The following is a 19,826-nucleotide window of genomic DNA, read 5'->3' as shown; positions in this document are numbered from 1 at the left end:
ATTGATACGATGTATTAATCATATTAAGTAAATTATATGAAGGTACAAATTATTGTTAAAATTATATTACAGGTCACACTAACATAGTCTATTGTGACACTAACACAACATTGTAGGAATATATGATTCTACGGTATAGAAGGACTCTCAAATAAATAAATAAGTGCAGAAGAAAGACCGAAAACCCAACAAAATTACTGATTAAAATAAATATTTCAATTTTTAGAACATCTTTAAAAAACTTGCCAGTAAAACTTTCATAACAGAAAAGAAAGTTTATAATGTCCATTGCCAGTAACAACTGTAGAGAACAATAAATGAAATGCCTTTCACGAGATATCATGTGGCCGGACAGACAAAAAAATTAAAATTTTCGATGTCCTCAAATGATAGCTTTCTATAAAATTCAGCCAGTTTTTTTAAAAGAGAAAAGCTCGTATTAAAGCGTATCTATTATAAAAATAACAAACTGTTCTAATAAACTAGGCAAATGAGATGTTTTTAAGAAGACAAACTTTTCTATTATTTGAAGGTAGGTTTAGGCAAGTAAAATTTTAACTTTTTCATTTTAGTTTTTACTTTAACATTACTCTATTTTGGAGTTTGGGCCTTTGGTCCAACGGGAATTACGTTCCGTAGATTACGAGATTGGCATTCTCTAATTTATTATTCATAACGGTAATATTACAGTTTTAAACGTCTGATATAATGAACTTTTATACATGTCTTAATGAACTTTTATACATATCTTAACACATTCACTGCTGAAAAAATTTTGAAACATACCCTAGGTGCTAATTTTTTGTGTGGATTAACTTACCATATGACCTGGTTATACAGGAAATTTAATGACACTGGGAGTCATCAGATGTTATCTGGTCACTGCCAAGATGGCAGCCAAGTTGTTGGATCCGATGGGTCCCAGCAGCACCCCGCGAACGGTCAGCGACCTAAAGTTTTTTATTCGGCGCACAAAACAGCACTATATTCAATTTGTTGCAAATTAATGACATATAAAAACATTTTCAACGAATGAAATTAAATTAAAATTTTCAAAAATTATAAAAAACTGTTGTGGATCCGACGGGTCCCAGCAGCACCCCGCGAACTGTCAGCGACCTAAAGTTTTTTATTTGGTGCACAAAACAGCACTATGATTAATTCTTTGCAAGTTTACGTCATGTACAAACAGTATGAATGGAATTAACCAAATACTATTCACAATTATTCTTTTTTTAAATAGTCTAATTGAATCTTCATTGTGCATAAACTACAAGTTTTTAATTCTACAATAGTTCGGTTGTCGGTTGCGTTGGTTTTTCCTTATTCTATTGTCCGTTTTATGTTGTTCGTTAATCTAAGCTTTCAGTTCTTGTCGTCGTTAGCGTACTGTGGTTTCTTTGGATTTTTTTTAGTAGAAAAAAAGTTTTACTGCTATCATCAGTCAGTCACTAGTCAGTGTCTGCTCTGCTGATGTATGTTTGTGGGGAGGAAATTTGTCAAAATAAACTATTTACCGAGAGGAGTATCTTCTAAGGAGATGACTTAAATTGTTACATTAAAAAATACTTGTATTCTTTATCATCGTGTAATTTGTAATAGTAATTATGAAAGAATTATTGTATTATGTTGTCTTTTTCCTTGCAGTGAGTTACGTAAAGGTAGGTCAATAATATCATCGTATTGTATATTTTTTATAAAAATTATGGACTTACAAAAAATTGTTGTCATTATTTTCCTTCTCTGTTCTAAATTATTTTTATATAGACCCTACTAAGGTCAAAGTTGCCATAGATGTATTTAAAATCCCAGAAATAGTCAAAGGCAGAGGGTTAACCTTTGCAATTCCAGAATTTTTTCATAGGTAGCACTTTAGTATTAGGTAGCATAGTAGTATTGCACTTTTCATGACAAAAATAAAATCCACCTTTAAAAAGTACAAGTTACCCAACTGGTATCAGTGTAATTAACACCCTGGCTGCAGTATAATAGGTGGCCAACACTACAATCGACATTGACATTGTATAAATTTTATATATTGATTATTAAGTTTTATATTTGTTGTTGATTTTTATATTTGTTGTAGAATTTTATACCTATGTTGATTTCTATGTTTGTTGGGGACTTTTGTTTAAATTGTTCACATTTGGTTACAATCTTGTTGCTTTTAACAATTTTATTGTTAATGCTTGTTCTAACTATTTTTAATGCAGCCTGCTTAAAGAAACAAAAAAGTACTAGAAATACTGCTTCAAACCAATAAGCTTATACAATGTTGCTGTAAAGGCTACTGTTGGACCTCTGTATGATTTTTATTTTATTTAGTGTTTAGTTAATAGTACATTGTTACATGTACATTTGACTTGGCCATCTGGTGGCAAATAGACATTGTCAATGCTTGTATAAGTCTACGGCAATAAACATAATTTGAATTTGAATTGATATTCATGATTATCTAAACCATCAAAGCGGAAAATGTTGAAGGGTAGGGTACGATAAGCGGACCCGGTTTTTTATATCGAAATTGGCAACTGATATTACTTAATCATAACCATCAATATAATCAATCGATAGTAATTAATCATTTTGAATAATCTATATCAACAGCTGTAAAGACTTTCAAATAATACACGTAAGGTAATTTTTCAATTTTACATAAGTAGCCTAACATTTGATTATTAAAAATTACAGTCAATATTAGAAAACTACACAACATTGCTTTGAAAGATGATAAGACATGTTTTCCGTGGCTTCAACATGGACTCGTACCAAAAAACCCATTATGTGAAATTTGTGGTAAAGAAACAAATGTAACTGTGAGAGGAGCAAATATGGTCGTCTTCGGTTTCCCTAATTTTGGTTATAGCCTAATAATTTGTTTGATCACTGTTAATATTAAATTCACATTTTAATTTAATTTAAAACATATGTTTGTTATTGGGGACTATAGATACTTTTAAAATATCGATTGATAGTCTAGGATTTGAGATGCGAATATCAGGTATCGATGATTACATTCTTCGATATAAAAAACTGGGTCCGCTTATCGTACCCTACCCAATTACAGTATAGTTCAGCTGTTTTTATATCTAAAAAAAGTTATTTAATGATAATTAAAGAATAAATGCTATGTGAATTTATAAAATGTAACAAACAAAGCAGTGTAACATTTAGTTGCTGTTTACTATTTTTAATAATAAACTTGTCTGACAGTTTGTGACAAATAATTGCTATTGTGCTTGTGGCCATTACTCAAATGCTATATAAATGATATTACTTCCTTGAATGAATTTTGAATAATAATTGTTTTTAATACATTTAAAATATGGTAATAATTAATTGTTATTAACTGTAATTACATATTTTTTGGTATATACCTATTTCGTAGTTTAAGTATTTCAAATCTATAATTTGGTACCCTGATTCGATTGTGGTGATGTTCGCTTACTACATGGTAGCCCATACCTTTACTGCAGCTTTATAACAAGTGATGATAGCTATTTTCATAAGTCAGTGAGCTTTCAAGGGCGGCGTCTGTCACAGCCAACATGTGGCTGCAGTATAATAAGTGGCCACCGCCACAATTGAATCCATGATTATTATCAAATGATCCATATTCATGACTATCTAAAAGTACTATAAACAAAATGTCAAACTAAATTATGTAATAGGTATTTCAAATAACAATATAATCTCCTGGTTTGAATTTTAAAAATTAATATATTAACAATAAGTAAAAAAATATTTATTTTTATAAAATGGTACAGCAGAATTCGAGGATATTACTCCTTTTTTACAACCAAATATTTTTGTTTGTTTTGGGAGTTTAAACTTGGTATGTTTTTTTTCTTTGGGATGTAGAGCACAGTGGAAAACCACAGTTGCTCTGACAGAAAATATTACTGTTGAGAAAATGATAAAGAGAGGAATGTCCACAACTAAACACCAAATTATTAAGGCTATTAGTGTTTATTTTTTCTTAGGCTTCTATAGATAAAAGTGAAGTGCCTTGAAGGTTTTAGAAAGTGAATGATTGCAACTGTTTTCGTAACAAAGTAGCGTACTGTTATTGTTGAGCGGTACACCACCAATACTTGTTCACATCAGGTGTTTAACAAAATTGATGAACGGCTATGAAGAACTTTCTTAAGAGTAATTCCGCTTTATTATAACAGTACATCATCCGTCAGGGTGTATCAAACTGTAGATTTCACTTAGCAGCCTCAAGTCCAATTGATTTCCCACCCACCATACAGTCCTCATTTTGCACTTTGTGTTTCCATTCGAGAGAAAAATTAACTTCATGCCAAGTGATTTTAAGTATCTGAAGATACTACTCAAGCTTATAAAGTGGATTTACATTATCATGAAAGAAAGACAGTGATGCCAATGCTAAAATCGTTAATTTACATTTGAGTGGCAGTCCATTGCCCAGTTTTTAGTTTTTTAATGTATTAAACTATAAAAGAGAGCAGATTTCAATCCTCAAAATATAGTTATTATACTTTTTGTAACATATAATGATATAACATCCAAAAACCTGCTGTCCTTTCAATCCTTTAAGGCTGGTTCATGAGAATGAGATGTTATATTTAGTGTTGAAAGTGTTTTAACTGTAGGGAATAATATTTAAATAAAACAAATAATTGTGATTTACTATGAGAAAAAAAAAAACATTATTACTATCTATTGTTAACTTCATTTGTGGTTTTGTTATCTGTTCTTTTACTATTTGCGCATATTATTTCCAAATTTCAATCCAATATCACTGTATTTCCACAGAATTTATTTATATTTCTCAATTTACCAACACACTAAAATTAAAAGCTTTGATAAATTGTGCAAATTAACAATTTACAAAAATTAATACCTATATTTTCTGTATTTTTGCTTGTCATTATGCTTCAAAATGCTTGTAAAAAAGATTGATTGAATAATTGTTTGCTACAGAATATTTAGACTAATTTAGAAAATCAAATCGGCTGACTAGATGTAGATCACTAAAATTTTTCTTACTTATCACGAAATAAAAATTCTATAGTATAACAATAAATATAAGAATTACGATATAACCAAACAAACAAATGAGTAATGTAACAAGACAAATATGTTACCTGAAACATGACAGGGAGTGGGTTTAACATAATCAGCATTTATTGGCAGCAGCTGATGATGAGGACACAGAGTATAAAGGTTATGGGCGTAAGTTACAAGTTTTGTAATCATCTAACACTCTGGTTTTTTAGATACATATTATGACTCTACTGGATGTTGGCATCTAAGGGGTTAACAACTTATTTTGTTTCAGGCTCAGTCCTATGAAGATGCTCGCTGTAAATGTGTTTGTACTGTTGTCAACGGAACTCAAACTTACAAGAAGTTATATATTGCCAATGTACCTCCTAACAAGTAAGTTAAATACAAAATTTTCTCCAATTGTATCAGAAATATTTATTTTCTTATACAATTATAAATGTTTACTTTACCTACTTCACATTTTTTCAAGGGAAAATGTTAAAAAATAAATTTATAAAACAACAGATAACAATTAAAATTTAGGAAAGACCAACATTTTTTATCTCATAAAAAAGTAGTAGTTGAACAGGCTGACAGTAATACCTCCGGCCATGAGTGTGGTGCAGCACCGAACAAAAAACATCTACTATCTATCATACCAATTTTTTTTGTTGTATTTTGCTATCTTGATAGTACCGATCAGTAAATACAAAATTCCAATAGGCTAATCACTAATGCTTGAGAGCTAAACATCTTACAAACTCACCCTAACCATATTATTCTATGGTTACAGAAACAGAAACAGAAACAGAAATCTTTATTTACTATCATCAAGATAGAAACAGGCGTCATGTAGGCTACATTATAAATAGAAAAGAGTCTATTTGCTTGCCAATTGCCATGGTCACTCTCTCCAGGTTAAAAATTCATTGACACTGTAGAAGGGTCTATCTGCCAGCCAAGATTTTAATTTCCTCCTAAAAACTTTCAGCTCCAAGACCTTCAAGGATGCGGGTAAGGCATTGTAGAATTTTTGCACCTGCGTAAGAAGGTTTTGATTCAAAGAGCTTCAAGCGATGGACCGGCAGGTTGAAGTCAGTTCCATGTCTGGTGCAGTGTGTGTGAACATCCTGATGTCGCTTATTTATTCCCAGGAGACAAGCTAGTGTTGTAGACTGGAAGATATATATATTTACAACGGTTAACAACTTCAGATGTTTAAAGACTGGTCGGCAACTATCTTGTATTTTCATTCCTTTTATGGTTCGGATGGCTCTCTTCTGTAAAATTAGAACTCGTTGTAAGTTATGTGCAGAGGTTCCACCCCATACCGAAACTCCATAGTACATGAGGCTCTCAAAAAGGGCATGGTAGGCTGTTAAAGCTGCCTCCTCTGTGCTGACAGATAATGTTCTTTTAATGGCGAAGACAGCTGTGGATAGCCTTTGACAGAGAACATCTATGTGCTCATTCCACTTAAGATCTCCATCCAAGTGTAATCCAAGATGTTTAATTGAAGTGACAGCATCGATGTCGGGAAGGTTTGAGACTTCATCCCTCTTGGTGCCAAAGGTAACCTGCCTGGTCTTGGAAGCATTGAACACAAGATCATGCCTTGCACAGTAGTCCACCGCCAAATTCAGGCCAATGTACGCGTTTATTTCGAGGCTTTCAACAGACTTCTGAGAAGTGAGTAGGACGGTGTCGTCCGCGTACATGATGGCCCTACAATAAGGCTCCGTCACTGCAGGCAGGTCATTGGTGGACAGCACAAACAAGAGTGGGCCCAAGACCGAGCCCTGAGGAACCCCCCTCACCATGGGCCGAGAGTCTGATCTGGATGTGGATCTGATGCCTTTGATGGATTGAGCTATTTCAACCACTTGGTTTCTGTTAGAAAGATAAGATCGAAACCAACACAGTGCCGTATCTCGGATACCAAGATGGTGTAATTTTGTCACAATCATATCATGGCTTAAACAATCAAAGGCCTTGCTCATGTCAACAAAAATGCCCACAACACTATCTCCATTTTCTATGCCATCTACAATAAATTCAAACAAATCCACCAAGGCTGTGAGAGTGGACCTACCCTTTACAAAACCATGTTGTCTATCAGTGAGAAGATTGTTGATATTTAGGTGTTCAAGGATTCTAGATAGAACAATCCTCTCGAGGATCTTACACAACCAAATCCAACCAATCAGAAAAAATATGTCGAGATGCCCAAAGAAGTTGCACAGTAGCAATAACAGGGCCAAAATACAAAGGAAAAACAATAAATAATTTTCACTATGGAGGTAGAAACGATAAATAAACTTCAACTGTGGTCAAAATGACAATAAACAGGGCAGATTACAGAAAAATTCTTAAATTATATTTAAATGCAGTTGGTATACCTAATCTCCCTGAATCACATGTGAATATTGACTTCACCCCCCACCCAGTAACCGCGATATCTCCCAAAAACTCAAGATTGATGGACTAATTGAGATGTAAACTAAAATGAAAACACTTTAATAATTATTATTGTGCAGTATATAGTTTGCAACCGCCTAAATATTCCCCCTGAAAATGAAATAATACTATTGCTAAAAATAGTTTTAGATTGTTTTAAGTAATGTGGCTAAAGTAAGCATTATCAAAAGAAAAATGCATTTATTTAGACAGCATTCTTCAATTTTCCGATTTCTTTTAAAATTAACTGTTGTCTAATAAATTTAAAATAAATAAATATTGATAAAATCTCAAATTAATAGATGAACAACTATCCTTAATTTTATTATAAATAAATTTAATTTGTGTAAGCCTTGTATCCAGTATAAGGTTTTATGTAGATTCTTACAATTGTGTGAGGACTGGTTCTTTCCAGATGTGTTTCATGTGAGACCTGTTAAATTTATCAATCATGCCTCATTCTTTGTATTAAATCTAAAACTAAGATTGCATGAGTGTTGGACACTGACGCCAAGATGGTGGCACTAGTCCTGCCCATTGTCGCGCTATGTCAGAACGTCTATTACTTTCTGGATAGCTCTCGTATCTATACATAAGCCCACAAGAGTTAAGTCAATTGTCCTCTCATTTAAAAGTATAAACATTATATTATCATTTCCTTACAATATAATACTGTTTACATGTGATGTTTAAAATGATTTAGGGTGGGAATGAAATAAATACTAAGGAAGTTTGATTTATATTTATATTTTGTAGCGATTGCGACGGAGTAAGCGTTCCAGTGGTGGATAATGATAACAAAACCCAAGAGCTGTGCCCTCGATGTGAATGCAAGTACGAAAGTAGAAATACAACCATAATCAAGGTAAGTAGTGATCAGATATGAATAATTATAATTCAGTATCACTTGACAAAATGGACTGACATTATTAATAACATAGGTCTTTATACTTAAAAGCTGGTTGTAGTAAAACTTCCTTGAATTTTACCTTATAGGAACAAATTTAAGTTTTCAAACACAATTTGAATCTCTCAACACACTATGTTATCGCCTAAGCATGTTCCCGCCTCAACAGGCTTAGGAATTAGGCTAGTTATTGTTATCTTCCCACTCCATCCCTCTGTACACAAGTAGTTTACATCAAACTTGTGATTGGGACACCCTAGTCTTATCGCCCATCACATAATGGACAGTTAATTTACTTAGGTATAAAACCTAATGTTGTTTTTGACAATTAGTGGTTTTATATTTATAAATTACTTCCGATTTTGTTTACTATAATATTTCATTACTCCTTATCTATTTTTGAAGTGTCAAAATTCGAAATATCCAGTTTTAATTTATTTTTTTTGTATTGTACAAACAATTTAAACATAAACTAAACCAGTCAATCTTGCTTGAATTAGAAGAATTAGTCGGTTTTTCATTAGACAACGCGAGAAATAACTGATTGATTAGCCAGTTATACATACGGTTCGGTTATCTCTCCACTTCCAGATATAGAATTGGAACCTATTACTTTGTATTTTGGACAAGTCAGACACTGTCTGTAGGTTCTGGTTCGGAACCTGTTAAAAAGAATGAATGAATAGATTTACTTGTGGTTTTCCTTAACTGTGTGACAAGTAATAGTTTCATGATTTAGTAACCATCACTAGTCTGTACAAGCATTGTATTTATACTATTTTAGTGTACATAAACTGTTAACCCTTCGCACGCAACAAATATTGAACAGGGAATTTTATTTAAAATTTGCATATTTATTGATAAAAATATATAAATATATAAAATATATAAATATAACAATTTACTATACAACTGTGAATTTAATCTAAATTCAAATTCTTGGTACAAACTAATAAATTATATAAACTACTAGTTTAGCATTTCCTCATCTAAGGTTTCACAGATGTCTACCATCTTATCTTATCATCTGGGCAGACAATGAATATATTAGGTCATGGCTCTGTAGGGCACACAGAAGAGAGAAACAGGTGGATGTGCTGTTGGTGGAAGGGCAACCCCTCCCCCTGCCAGGGAGTGAAGGTCGAGCATGCACCTGCCATTTCGAAGGTCTTTTGTGAACTAAAAAGCTCTCCAAGAGACACAGTATGTAATATAGAATATACTCGTGTTTGGAGTTTTGGTCAAGTCAACCATTCTGATATATCTATCTATGGTGTGGAAAGGGCTAAATATTGTTTAGCTACACAAATAGTTAACACATTGATTAGAAAAGTGTATAAATTGTAATAAAAAAAATTTAAAATTTTTAAAGTAATAAATAAATGTCTATGTTATGAGGTTTTAAGTCTTCCAAACATGTCATATTTTGCTCTTAAAATGCAATGGCAGTGCATGTTTTCTATATGACTATAGGATAGCGAAGGAAACAGGATTTTTTTCCGGATATTTGCCATCGTTCAGTGAAACAATAAATCAGTAACACTACGTTTCGAGATCTGCAATCTGATCTCTTCTTCAGGTAAAGAACTAACCTAATACATAATATTACAAACTAGGTTAAAATAAACAAATCTTACCAAAGCGTTGTGGCACGCCTAAGTCAGGAATCACAACCTACATGTTGTTTTGTCAACTTCACTAACTCTATAAACATGCACTTAATAAAAAACTATACAAAACACTAATCATTAAAACTGAACTACGGAATACAGGTCACAATGCGTCTTCATTCGTCTACTAACCACCTACGACTAACCAAAGGGACTAGCCAATGGTAATCGTGACGGCAGACTAAAACAAGATGGCGGAAATAAAAAGGAAGGGGGACAAGAATGGGCCCTTTCGTTATTATTGGTTCATGCGAGATGAACTTATTAAAACCATATTGTGACTCCGCATTGGTTTTTATTACAAATATCTGATCCGTTTGATACTTTTGGTTTTCTCTTTAGTTCATTTTTTAGAATTGGCAACCAAAGCGGCCTAATCTCGACTGAATGGTTGACTGATTGGTTGGTCTGCCAATTTAATGTATGTTGCCTCAATTAATTTCCTTTTGAAGAAATGTGGTTCCCGATGTATTATGTTGGCTTCATCCCAATTCATATGATGGTCTTCGAACCAACAATGGTGTGCAATTTTTGACTTTTCTGTTAGAAGACCCTTTCTTGTGTTTTCTTTGTGCTCTTTTATCCTTACGTTTAGTGGTCTTTTTGTCTCGCCTATGTATTCCCTATTGCAACTACATTTTTATACTGAAAACACAGTTTTTGGAATCCTGTGTGCCATTTTTTTGGTTTGGTTTTTACGAGACTTTGTCTAAGAGTGTTGTGTGTTTTAAACGTGGTTCTAATGTTGTACTTTCTACCTACTCTTCTAATTTTCCTCCGATAATCCCGGCACATAAGGGATTTGACATAAACGCAAATTTATCACAATTCTGTTTTTCTGACTCAGGAATGATTCTTCTGGTTCTTTTGCACTTATTTATTACTAAATTGAGGGTAATCCATTGCTTCTGAGATCCGATTCAACTTTCTTAAATTCTTCTTTTAATCCATCTTTATCTGAGGCACAAGCTCTTTGCTCTATCAAACAACGAGTAGGCTACTCCTTCTTTGACAGATTTTTGATGGTTGGATTGATAATTTAAATATTTTTCTGTGTGTGTTACCTTTCGAAAAACAGTTGTCAAGGACATCCCTATCTCTTAATACACACACATCCAAAAAGGGAAAGCTTGTTTTGGACTTCCACTTCCATTGTGAGGCGGATGGAAGGAGAAATACTATTAATGTGATTCAAAAAATTATTTTTAATTCAATGTCACCATGAGAAAAAATAACAAAGGTATCATCCACATACCTCCACCAAATCTTCGGTTTGAACTGAGCTGAAGCCAAAGCTTTTTGCTCAAATTCCTCCATAAAGATATTGGCGAAAATAGGAGACTGTGGAGAACCCATTGCCATCCCCTCATCTTGACGGTAAATTTTACCCTCTAACTCAAAATAATTGCATTGAGTGCATAGTTCTAACAGTTCCATAATTACTGGCACGGGAAATTTAGTTCTATCCTTTAATGTTTGGTCTTCTTTGAGACGTTGATTTAATAATTCCGAGAGTTTTTCTGGAACTGGTACATTTGTAAATAGACTTTCGACATCAAAACTTACCAGTTTGTCAGTTTCAGTCAACTTTAGGGATTTTGACTTCTCTACAAAATCCCTGGAATTTTTTGATGAAAGAGTCAGTTTTTCCTACCAATGGCGTTAAGATGTCCAAGAGGACTTTAGACAATTCCCTGCAAGGTAAATCACAAGAACTAATGATGGGCCGGAGAGGGATGGTATGGTTTGTGGATTTTGAGAAGGACATACATATGGGGGATTTTGGAGTGGTGAGGAGTTAATTTAGATCTAAATTTATCTGAAAAAAATTCTTTATGTTTTCTTAAGGTGTTTGCTACTTTGCGTTCAAATGAATCAGTCGGGTCCTTTATTTTAAACTGTGTATTTGCCAGTATTTTAAAGTGTTCCGCAATCTTTTCCTTTATACGCTACTGAGTCAAGTACAACAGTAGCGTTTGCCTTTGTCGGCAGGTAAGATTTTGACCGTGTCGTCTTTCCCAAGGACCGACATGGCCTTTTTCTCCTCTATTGTCAAATTGGGTTTTGTGGGAGGAATTTTTCTGAGTAGAAGACTGGCCTTCACAATGAAACCGTTCACCCCTGTTCCTCAGATAACTGTGAAACAGCTGACTCGATTCCAGTTACGAATTCCAGTGCCTTTTACCGATTTTTTGTACGACAGAAAAGTTTAAACCCTTGGATAAGACTGATATTTCCGCTTCATTGAGGATTTTTGAAGAGAGGTTGATTACATTTTTATTATTTGCATCCGTATTCACCTTGCCATCTTTAGGCAAATCACATTTTTTGGGCCTAATTTTTTTCAAGTTTTGGAAAATTTTTTTTTTCTTATCTGTTTCAGAAACTTTTTTACATCTATTTTGGGATGCTTTCGAGAATGTTGTTGAATTCTGTACCGATCAGTGTTTTTAATTCAGTTTTTTTACACTCAATATGACATTAAATAGTAATACAAGGATAGGGAATTTTAAAATTTATGTTTTAGTACATTATACATTTAATTAATCTTTTGGTACAAAACAATGAGAAATAGTTAGGTTACCAGGACTAATGTTATCACCACTTGTATCAGTGGCTGTTGTTTGTACAGTTTCTGTTTACTAGCTCTCAGTTCTTGTGTTTTTAAACTTGTATTACAGTGAGTCACTGCATACTACCATTTGCTGCACCATCTTGAAACTTATGAGATATTGAAATACTTAAGCTTTTCAAATTACTCGTAAAGTCTAAAACACTCTTGAGTTTTGCTCTACAATGCTTTTTAGCCAAAGTATAAATGTAACTTTTTAAAACAGCAAGTGGCTGCCATATTGAAACCGATTTATGAACAATGTCTATGAACCACAAATTATTTATATTATTAGTTTTATAAACACTTAAAAAAATGTTTACATTAAAAAAAAGTAAAACCATAATGGTGTAACAAAAACCATTGTTTTATATCTTGTTTTACTCTACATTTAAAGTCTAATCATAAAAATAATTTATTACCCTATTTAAAAAAAATTAAAAAGTGTTAGTTTAAAAATTACAACACTGTACTTTAACTGAATATTTAAATACAACCAGATAAAGAAATTAGCACTTTTTAATTAGTCATATAATGGTTAAAGGCATCCCTCAGATACAGGTAAGTTGCCACCTATTTTGGAATAGTTGTACAGATCTGGACTTTTTCATTGCTTAATAATGTTAAAATAAAATAACTTCAAAGATTGCTTTGCAGGTTCAAAATGGAAATAAATAAATCTCTATTCAACAAAGATATGTATACACGTAACAACACAACACAAAATAGAAAATTATCAACAAAGACAACATCAACTAAACATATGTACCAACAACTGCATCTTATGTAAATAAATAGTTCCCCTAGGCAATTCCTGATTGACCTTAGGATTTTCTTCAAGATATTTTAATTGTTATAAAGGCAGTTGATCAAAAGAATTTCAAAATGTTGCTAAAATAATGACAATACAAGACAGAGGTAATCACTTTATTACCAATCTGTTATATAAGGGACAAAACATAGATCTCAAAAGCCTATTACTAATGACAATATTAAATGTTTATAAAGTTCTAGGATAATAGACGTTTGATCATTCTCTGTACAGTACTGATTTTGCTTGTAATGACTTTCAACTGTTTTTGCATGAGATAAAAAATAGGTAGACTCGTTGAAGTATGAAGATGACTCAAAGAAGTCTTAAGTTTTACTTATCTTGCAGGTGTCAGAATCCTAGAACTAGTCCATTTAGTGCCGAGTTTGACTTGGATGAAAGTTTGTGTAAATAAAAAACATTTTTGTTAAACTGATTATTGTATATTCAAGTATTAGTCTGTTCAGTATCATTAGTAATCTGTTTTTTCTACAGTTATAATTGAACTGAACAATCTGTGCCTGTGATCTACATGCTGGTCTTTATCTGTCTGAATTTACTACTGGACAACAGAGCTTAGAGGAGTTATGTGGAGGCAATCATTTGTCAATATGATGTGCCTTCATGTAGAATAGCTGAAATCTTTAACTTTACAAAATAAAATTAGTGCTAATAGTCTCTTAGCTTCTTATTTAATGTCTATAAATACTTAAGTAGACCATTGAGTCGTATCCAAGTTTATATAAATAACCAATGTGTTTGTTAAACTGGTTGTTGTACTTTCAAATAAATTCAATAAATTATATTTTTAACATGTACATGAAACAATGTATGTTTTACAGGTTGTAGTTATAATTGTAATCTGGATCATCTCTTTGCTTGTGATCTACATGCTGTTCTTGATCTGCCTGGACCCACTTCTGAACAAGAGAGCTAAGAGCAGCTATGTGGAGCATACTAATGAGGATGTAAGTGTACAAACTATTTTAAAATTAAGATTTCTACTCCTTATTAATGCACTTTTTGGGAAGATAAATTAAACAGTTACATTTTGCATACGGTTTTAGTCTTAGTAAATGCATTTCAAGCTTTCAGTTCTTAACATTTTGTTTTTGTTCAGTTTTGTTGAAGCTGTTGAATTTAAACATTTGGTACTCAATTAATGTTTTTTTTTTTTTAAATTTTATTTTAGGTGAGTGGTAAAATATATTGATAAATTTCTTGGGACGTACAAAGTGATTATTACAATATATTGGTCAAGCGGAATGTTAAATTCTTTCAATTCATTTTGTAGATAAAGAAAAAAGCACACTTTTTAAAACATTGAAAATAACAATGATTTAGAATCAGTCTCACTTTTGTTAAGCTAATTTCATCCAATATTAGCAATTATTATTACATTAAAATTGCCTTTTATGGATTTATTTAAAAAACAAGTATAATTCAATAATCTGGAAAGGGTTGGGGCCCAATTCACCTGGATTATTGTCACTTTACTACAGATAGATCAGTTACTACCCACCTTATGAGTTGTCTGTCTAAAGCTTATTACTACCAAACTTATTAACTAACTTGAATATTCTGTATAGATTGGCTTAATACACAGGGTGGCGCAAAAGTCACTGGACAGTTGGTTAAAACAAGACTAGATTTATTTGAAATTATTTTTTATTACAAACAATACTTACAATTATTTTTTATATTCAAATTGTTTTCCGTCTTCATTAATACATCTTTGAAGTCTTTCTGGAATACTGTTACATACTCTACGGCATAGTGTGGGATCATTGTCCAAATCATAAAATGCGTCATGTATGTAGTCTTTTAGTTCGTCAATAGTATGAGGCTTTCGAGAATAAACAGAGTCCTTGACTACTCCCCATAGGAAAAAATCCATTGGTGTGATATCTGGTGAACGTGGGGGCATGTCAATATCTGCCCTTCGACCAATAACTTTTCTGTGGAAACGTTCGTTTTAATAATCGCGGACGGCAGTGGCATAATGTGGTTGAGCACCATCGTGTTGAAAGTAAAGTTCTTGAAAGTTTTCAAACGTCATGAGTCCTGGGTACCGCGTAATTCTGAAGCATATCCAAATATTTATCTCCTGTCACTGTTCCTTCAAAAAAATATGGTCCAAGTACGCCAAATGATTATGCTGTTGTTTTTTTCTTCTTTCAACCAACTGTCCAGTGACTTTTGCGTCACCCTGTATACATTGATATTTTAGAAGCTCTGGAATGGTTGTTTTTGATTGGTTTGCACGTGAATTGTACAGTTGAGCTAATATAGAACTAGAAGAAGTATTGTCTGCGCTCGGCTCCTAAGTTTCAATAAATATGTATCTCCTAGTGTTGAAGGAGAAGCATATATAATACATTCCCTCTCCTTTCTAAGGCTGAGATCAAGACATTCTCCATCGTTATGACACGTATCTTCTGTTCTCCTATCCATCCCTTATACTCCGCAATAAGAGTTTCATACATAAATGTACTCAAAAATGGCTGTAAAGTTCTTTATTAAAATGTTACAACACTTTTAGTGTATTAAATTACAAAAGAAAGTAGTACAAACCACATTCTCATAATGTGATACTTACCGTAGAAAGCGGATAATGTTAGTCCCCTGACATTGTTATGGTGTACTGTATAATGTTAAACAATGTGATTAAATCAAGTTGTTTTGAATAATTTAATTTTTGTACCGTCATTGTACATTTATTCAGAGCTACAATTCCTGAAAGTAGATGAGGCAACTGAAGTGGTATAGAAATAGAAGTAGCAGTATACTGAAGTCGGTTCACTAGCTGTTGACAAGGCTTCACAAGCTGTGTACGAGATGTGTTCAAATAGTATCATGAATTTTGTATATTTTCAAAAATTATTTATTTATTTGTAAATATCTATTTTGACCCCTTCACAGTAATCCCCCTGGGATGTTATACACTTGTGCCAACGTTTTTTTCCAATCTTCGAAGCACTTCAAAAAATCATTTTTTTTGTATCTTGTTCAACTCCTCCTTTGATGCCGTCTCTATCTCGTCAATTGTGGCGTAGCGTTGTCCTTCCTCTTCAGTTTCGGGAACAAGAAAAAGTCACAGGGGGCCAGATCTGGGGAATACGGTGGCTACGGTATCATTAGTGTGTTGTTTTTGGCCAAGAAGTTGCGTACAATCAGCGATGTATGAGCAGGGGCGTTATCGTGGTGCAAAAGCCAATTTTTGTTTTTCCACAAATTTGGGCGTTTCTGGCGGATTGCTTCGCGCAAATTGCGCATAACTTGCAGGTAATATTCCTTATTCACCGTTCTACCTTGTGGCAAGAACTCATGATGCACCACGCCCCTGCAATCGAAGAAAACTGTAAGCAAAACTTTCACATTCGACTGAACTTGGCATGTTTTTTTCAGTCTTGGTTCGTGCGGCAGCTTCCATTGAGATGATTGAGCTTTGGTTTCCACGTCATAACCATTAACCCACGATTCATCACCAGTTATGACCCTCTGGAGGAAATACGGGTCGTCGCGGACAGATTCCAACATCTCATTAGCAATGTTCATGCAATGCTGTTTTTGATCGAAATTGAGCAATTTTGGTACGAATTTTGTGGCGACTCGTCTCATGCCCAAAATATCGACTAAAATCGAATGGCACGAGCCAATCGATATGCCCAGATCCTCGGCAATTTCTCTAACGGTGATTCTACGATTGGCCAATACCATTTTCTTCACTTCATCAATTTTTTCATCTGTTGTTGAAGTGCTCAGGCGTCCGGCACGCTCTTCGTCGTTCACATCTTCTCGGCCTTCTGAAAACATTTTGTACCACCGATAAACGTTGCTTTTGTCCAAAGTAGCTTCTTCGTATGCCACAGTCAACATTCGCAATGCATCCGCGCACTTAATTTCATTTTTCACACAAAATTTGATACAGGTTCTTTGTTCCATTTTTTTGAATAGGTAAAAATCAAAGACGAACCAAAACACATGCAAGCAAAGCAGCTGTCAACAATTAACTGAACATTCAAAATGGCTGAAATTGTCAACATAAGTGAGAGACATATGTACCAACATAACGCCACAAAAAAATCGAAATTCGAATATACGTAACCCGTGAAAATTAAAAATTCGTGATACTTTTTGAACACACCTCATACCTTGTCCGAGCAATGTGAGTCACATGATGTTTATAAAAAACATCCTCTTCCTCCAGCAACACAATTCAGTTTGACCTTCAGTTCCACGATTGTAAAGAGTGATCTGACCATATTTTTTTCATTCCTGTCCCATTCTCCTAATCATGTCCTTTAACCATCATTGTAGCAACACATCCGTCAAAATGAATATGTATGATTTGCATGTAATGATTTTCTTTAAGACATTATATTTTGATTATTAAGTACATTAAATATTCAATATGCAGATTCTTACGTTGTTATTCTAATATTTAAATATAGTGACATGTAACTTAATCACTACATTTAGAACATACACACTAATACTTAAAACTTTTTATTTATGAGGCCTTTCGATAGCAAGGCTATCGTCATCAGACACATCACAAAAGTAAATTTGTTTTTAATAATAATTAGATATATGTGATTTTAATATTAATTTGTTCTGTGTGGCATAGTGTGTAAAGTAAAATAAAATCATTACTGGAATTATATTATATAAAATTTTGAATGTTATTTTTGTAATCTTCGTGAAATTAATATTGAATTTTTGTATTGGTCCATCTTCTTGATTTAATCAATATTCTGTATTTGCTTGATTTATGTAATAGGATTCCCATACATTTAAATATCTAGGTGTGTCAACGAGTTTTAATAGTTTTAGGTTTTCTTTTGGTATAGTGTGTCCAATATTAATAAAGTGGTGTGCAATTTACAAAAAATAATTAAATGTAAATGATTTTTCTACAGTTTTAAAAGAATGGTATGATTATAATACAATTTGAGATTAATGAACAGGTCTATTGTTCACTATTATGGGAATTGATCCACAGAACTGATAATTCTTCGCTGTGGAAAAGAAAAGATTAATGAGTTACATTGAATTATAGGTTTTAACGCAAGTATTGTGCTAGTTAAATTAATTATATGTGTACCATGTAAAACATGTGGTACCGTATCATACCTGTTAGTAGGACTCATCTTTGAACGACGAAAGTTGATTTGTGTAGTATAAACAATATGAATTTATCACTTGGTAACCTTATAGGATGAAAGCGGTGGTGTCCCAGCTGGATCCTCTCACCAGATGGGAGTTAGAGGAGGCAATGTTCTCAACAGAGTCGGGCACCAACAAGACAAGTGGAAGAAACAAGTCCGAGAACAGCGGAAAAATATTTATGACCGACACACAATGCTTAATTAATTGAATACATTTGTCTCATGTTTATTAAAGTAAGAAGATTTTAATAATATTAAATATTATAGCATTTTATTCCTTTGCACTTTTAATTAAACACTTTTTTGTTAAAGTGGTTCAATGTAAGTATATAGTTTTACCTATAGTTTTATATTTCTGTAGATACTATGTTTAAAGGTTATGTGTGATTTTTTGTTGTTAAATCAGTATTGACGATTTCTATTAAATATAATTCTAGTTGGAAAACGTGTATCGTTTATGGTTCCTGTATCGCCCTACATCGAAAATACAATTTTATTTATTACCGCTATCTCCAATTGCCTCTTGAAAAGTTTTAACTCGAAAAAGTGCTGAAGTAAATGAGTTAATACTTTAAATCTCTTAAACCATTTTATTTTAGTTTATTAATAAGTAATGCATACTGGCTTTTTTGATGCATATAAACCTAAGACCTAGAGGACAACAAGACGGATACTTTCTGAAGTTCAGTTCTGCCCCAATTTTGGAACTCTGAATTTATGTGATAGACCTTTGATTGTTTTAGTTACAGAGAGATAACTCATCCAATGCTACATATTTAGGTACAGCAAAAGTGACAGTTCAGCTTGCCAGCCGTGTGTGGAGTGAGATAAGGTAAACAAATATTGTAACAGTAAACAATTGAAGTTCCATGGCACAACCCGAACTGCAAACTAACTTAAATAATCCTCGAGGACACTTAGCACAACATATTGTATGAATGATTCCATCAATATGTATTGTTCATCAATACCACTAGTGAACTTTATGAAATTATTAATTGAAAAACCGTTTAAGTTATAAAGACATCACTTGCACCCAGTTGAATCATCTACTCACAAATTACTAATTAATTTTATATAGTTTTTATATTTGTAATATTACTCGTTGTCAGCTGATATTGATCCAAATTGCCGTACGGCATACAAGCTGGTGACATGCTACACGACCTTGATGTTCTTTGAT

The 19,826-nt window shown here is 33.0% G+C and overlaps 1 protein-coding gene across 1 annotated transcript; it reads left to right on the top strand.

Annotated features, from left to right (window-relative positions):
- Positions 1 to 1,430: 1,430 nt before the first annotated feature.
- On the top strand, positions 1,431 to 19,088 carry LOC124356855 (uncharacterized protein CG1161-like). Its single transcript, XM_046808121.1, has 5 exons — positions 1,431 to 1,661; positions 5,309 to 5,409; positions 8,230 to 8,338; positions 14,315 to 14,440; positions 18,693 to 19,088. The coding sequence occupies exons 1-5, from the start codon at positions 1,608 to 1,610 to the stop codon at positions 18,846 to 18,848; spliced, it is 546 nt and encodes a 181-aa protein (XP_046664077.1). The 5' UTR covers positions 1,431 to 1,607; the 3' UTR covers positions 18,849 to 19,088.
- The last annotated feature ends 738 nt before the right edge of the window (positions 19,089 to 19,826 follow it).

Source organism: Homalodisca vitripennis, chromosome 1 (genome assembly GCF_021130785.1).
Source record: "Homalodisca vitripennis isolate AUS2020 chromosome 1, UT_GWSS_2.1, whole genome shotgun sequence".
Lineage (NCBI taxonomy): Eukaryota > Metazoa > Arthropoda > Insecta > Hemiptera > Cicadellidae > Homalodisca > Homalodisca vitripennis.
Note: the sequence above shows the minus strand (reverse complement) of the source record. Positions and strands in the feature narration are given on the sequence as shown.

Bases quoted from the DNA above. Each gene is read 5' to 3' on its own strand.
- LOC124356855 (XM_046808121.1), top strand. From the start codon at position 1,608: ATGAAAGAATTATTGTATTATGTTGTCTTTTTCCTTGCAGTGAGTTAC. The intron at 8,339-14,314 runs GTAAGTAGTGAT...TATGTTTTACAG, and splicing joins GAAATACAACCATAATCAAG to GTTGTAGTTATAATTGTAAT. The intron at 14,441-18,692 runs GTAAGTGTACAA...GTAACCTTATAG, and splicing joins TGGAGCATACTAATGAGGAT to GATGAAAGCGGTGGTGTCCC.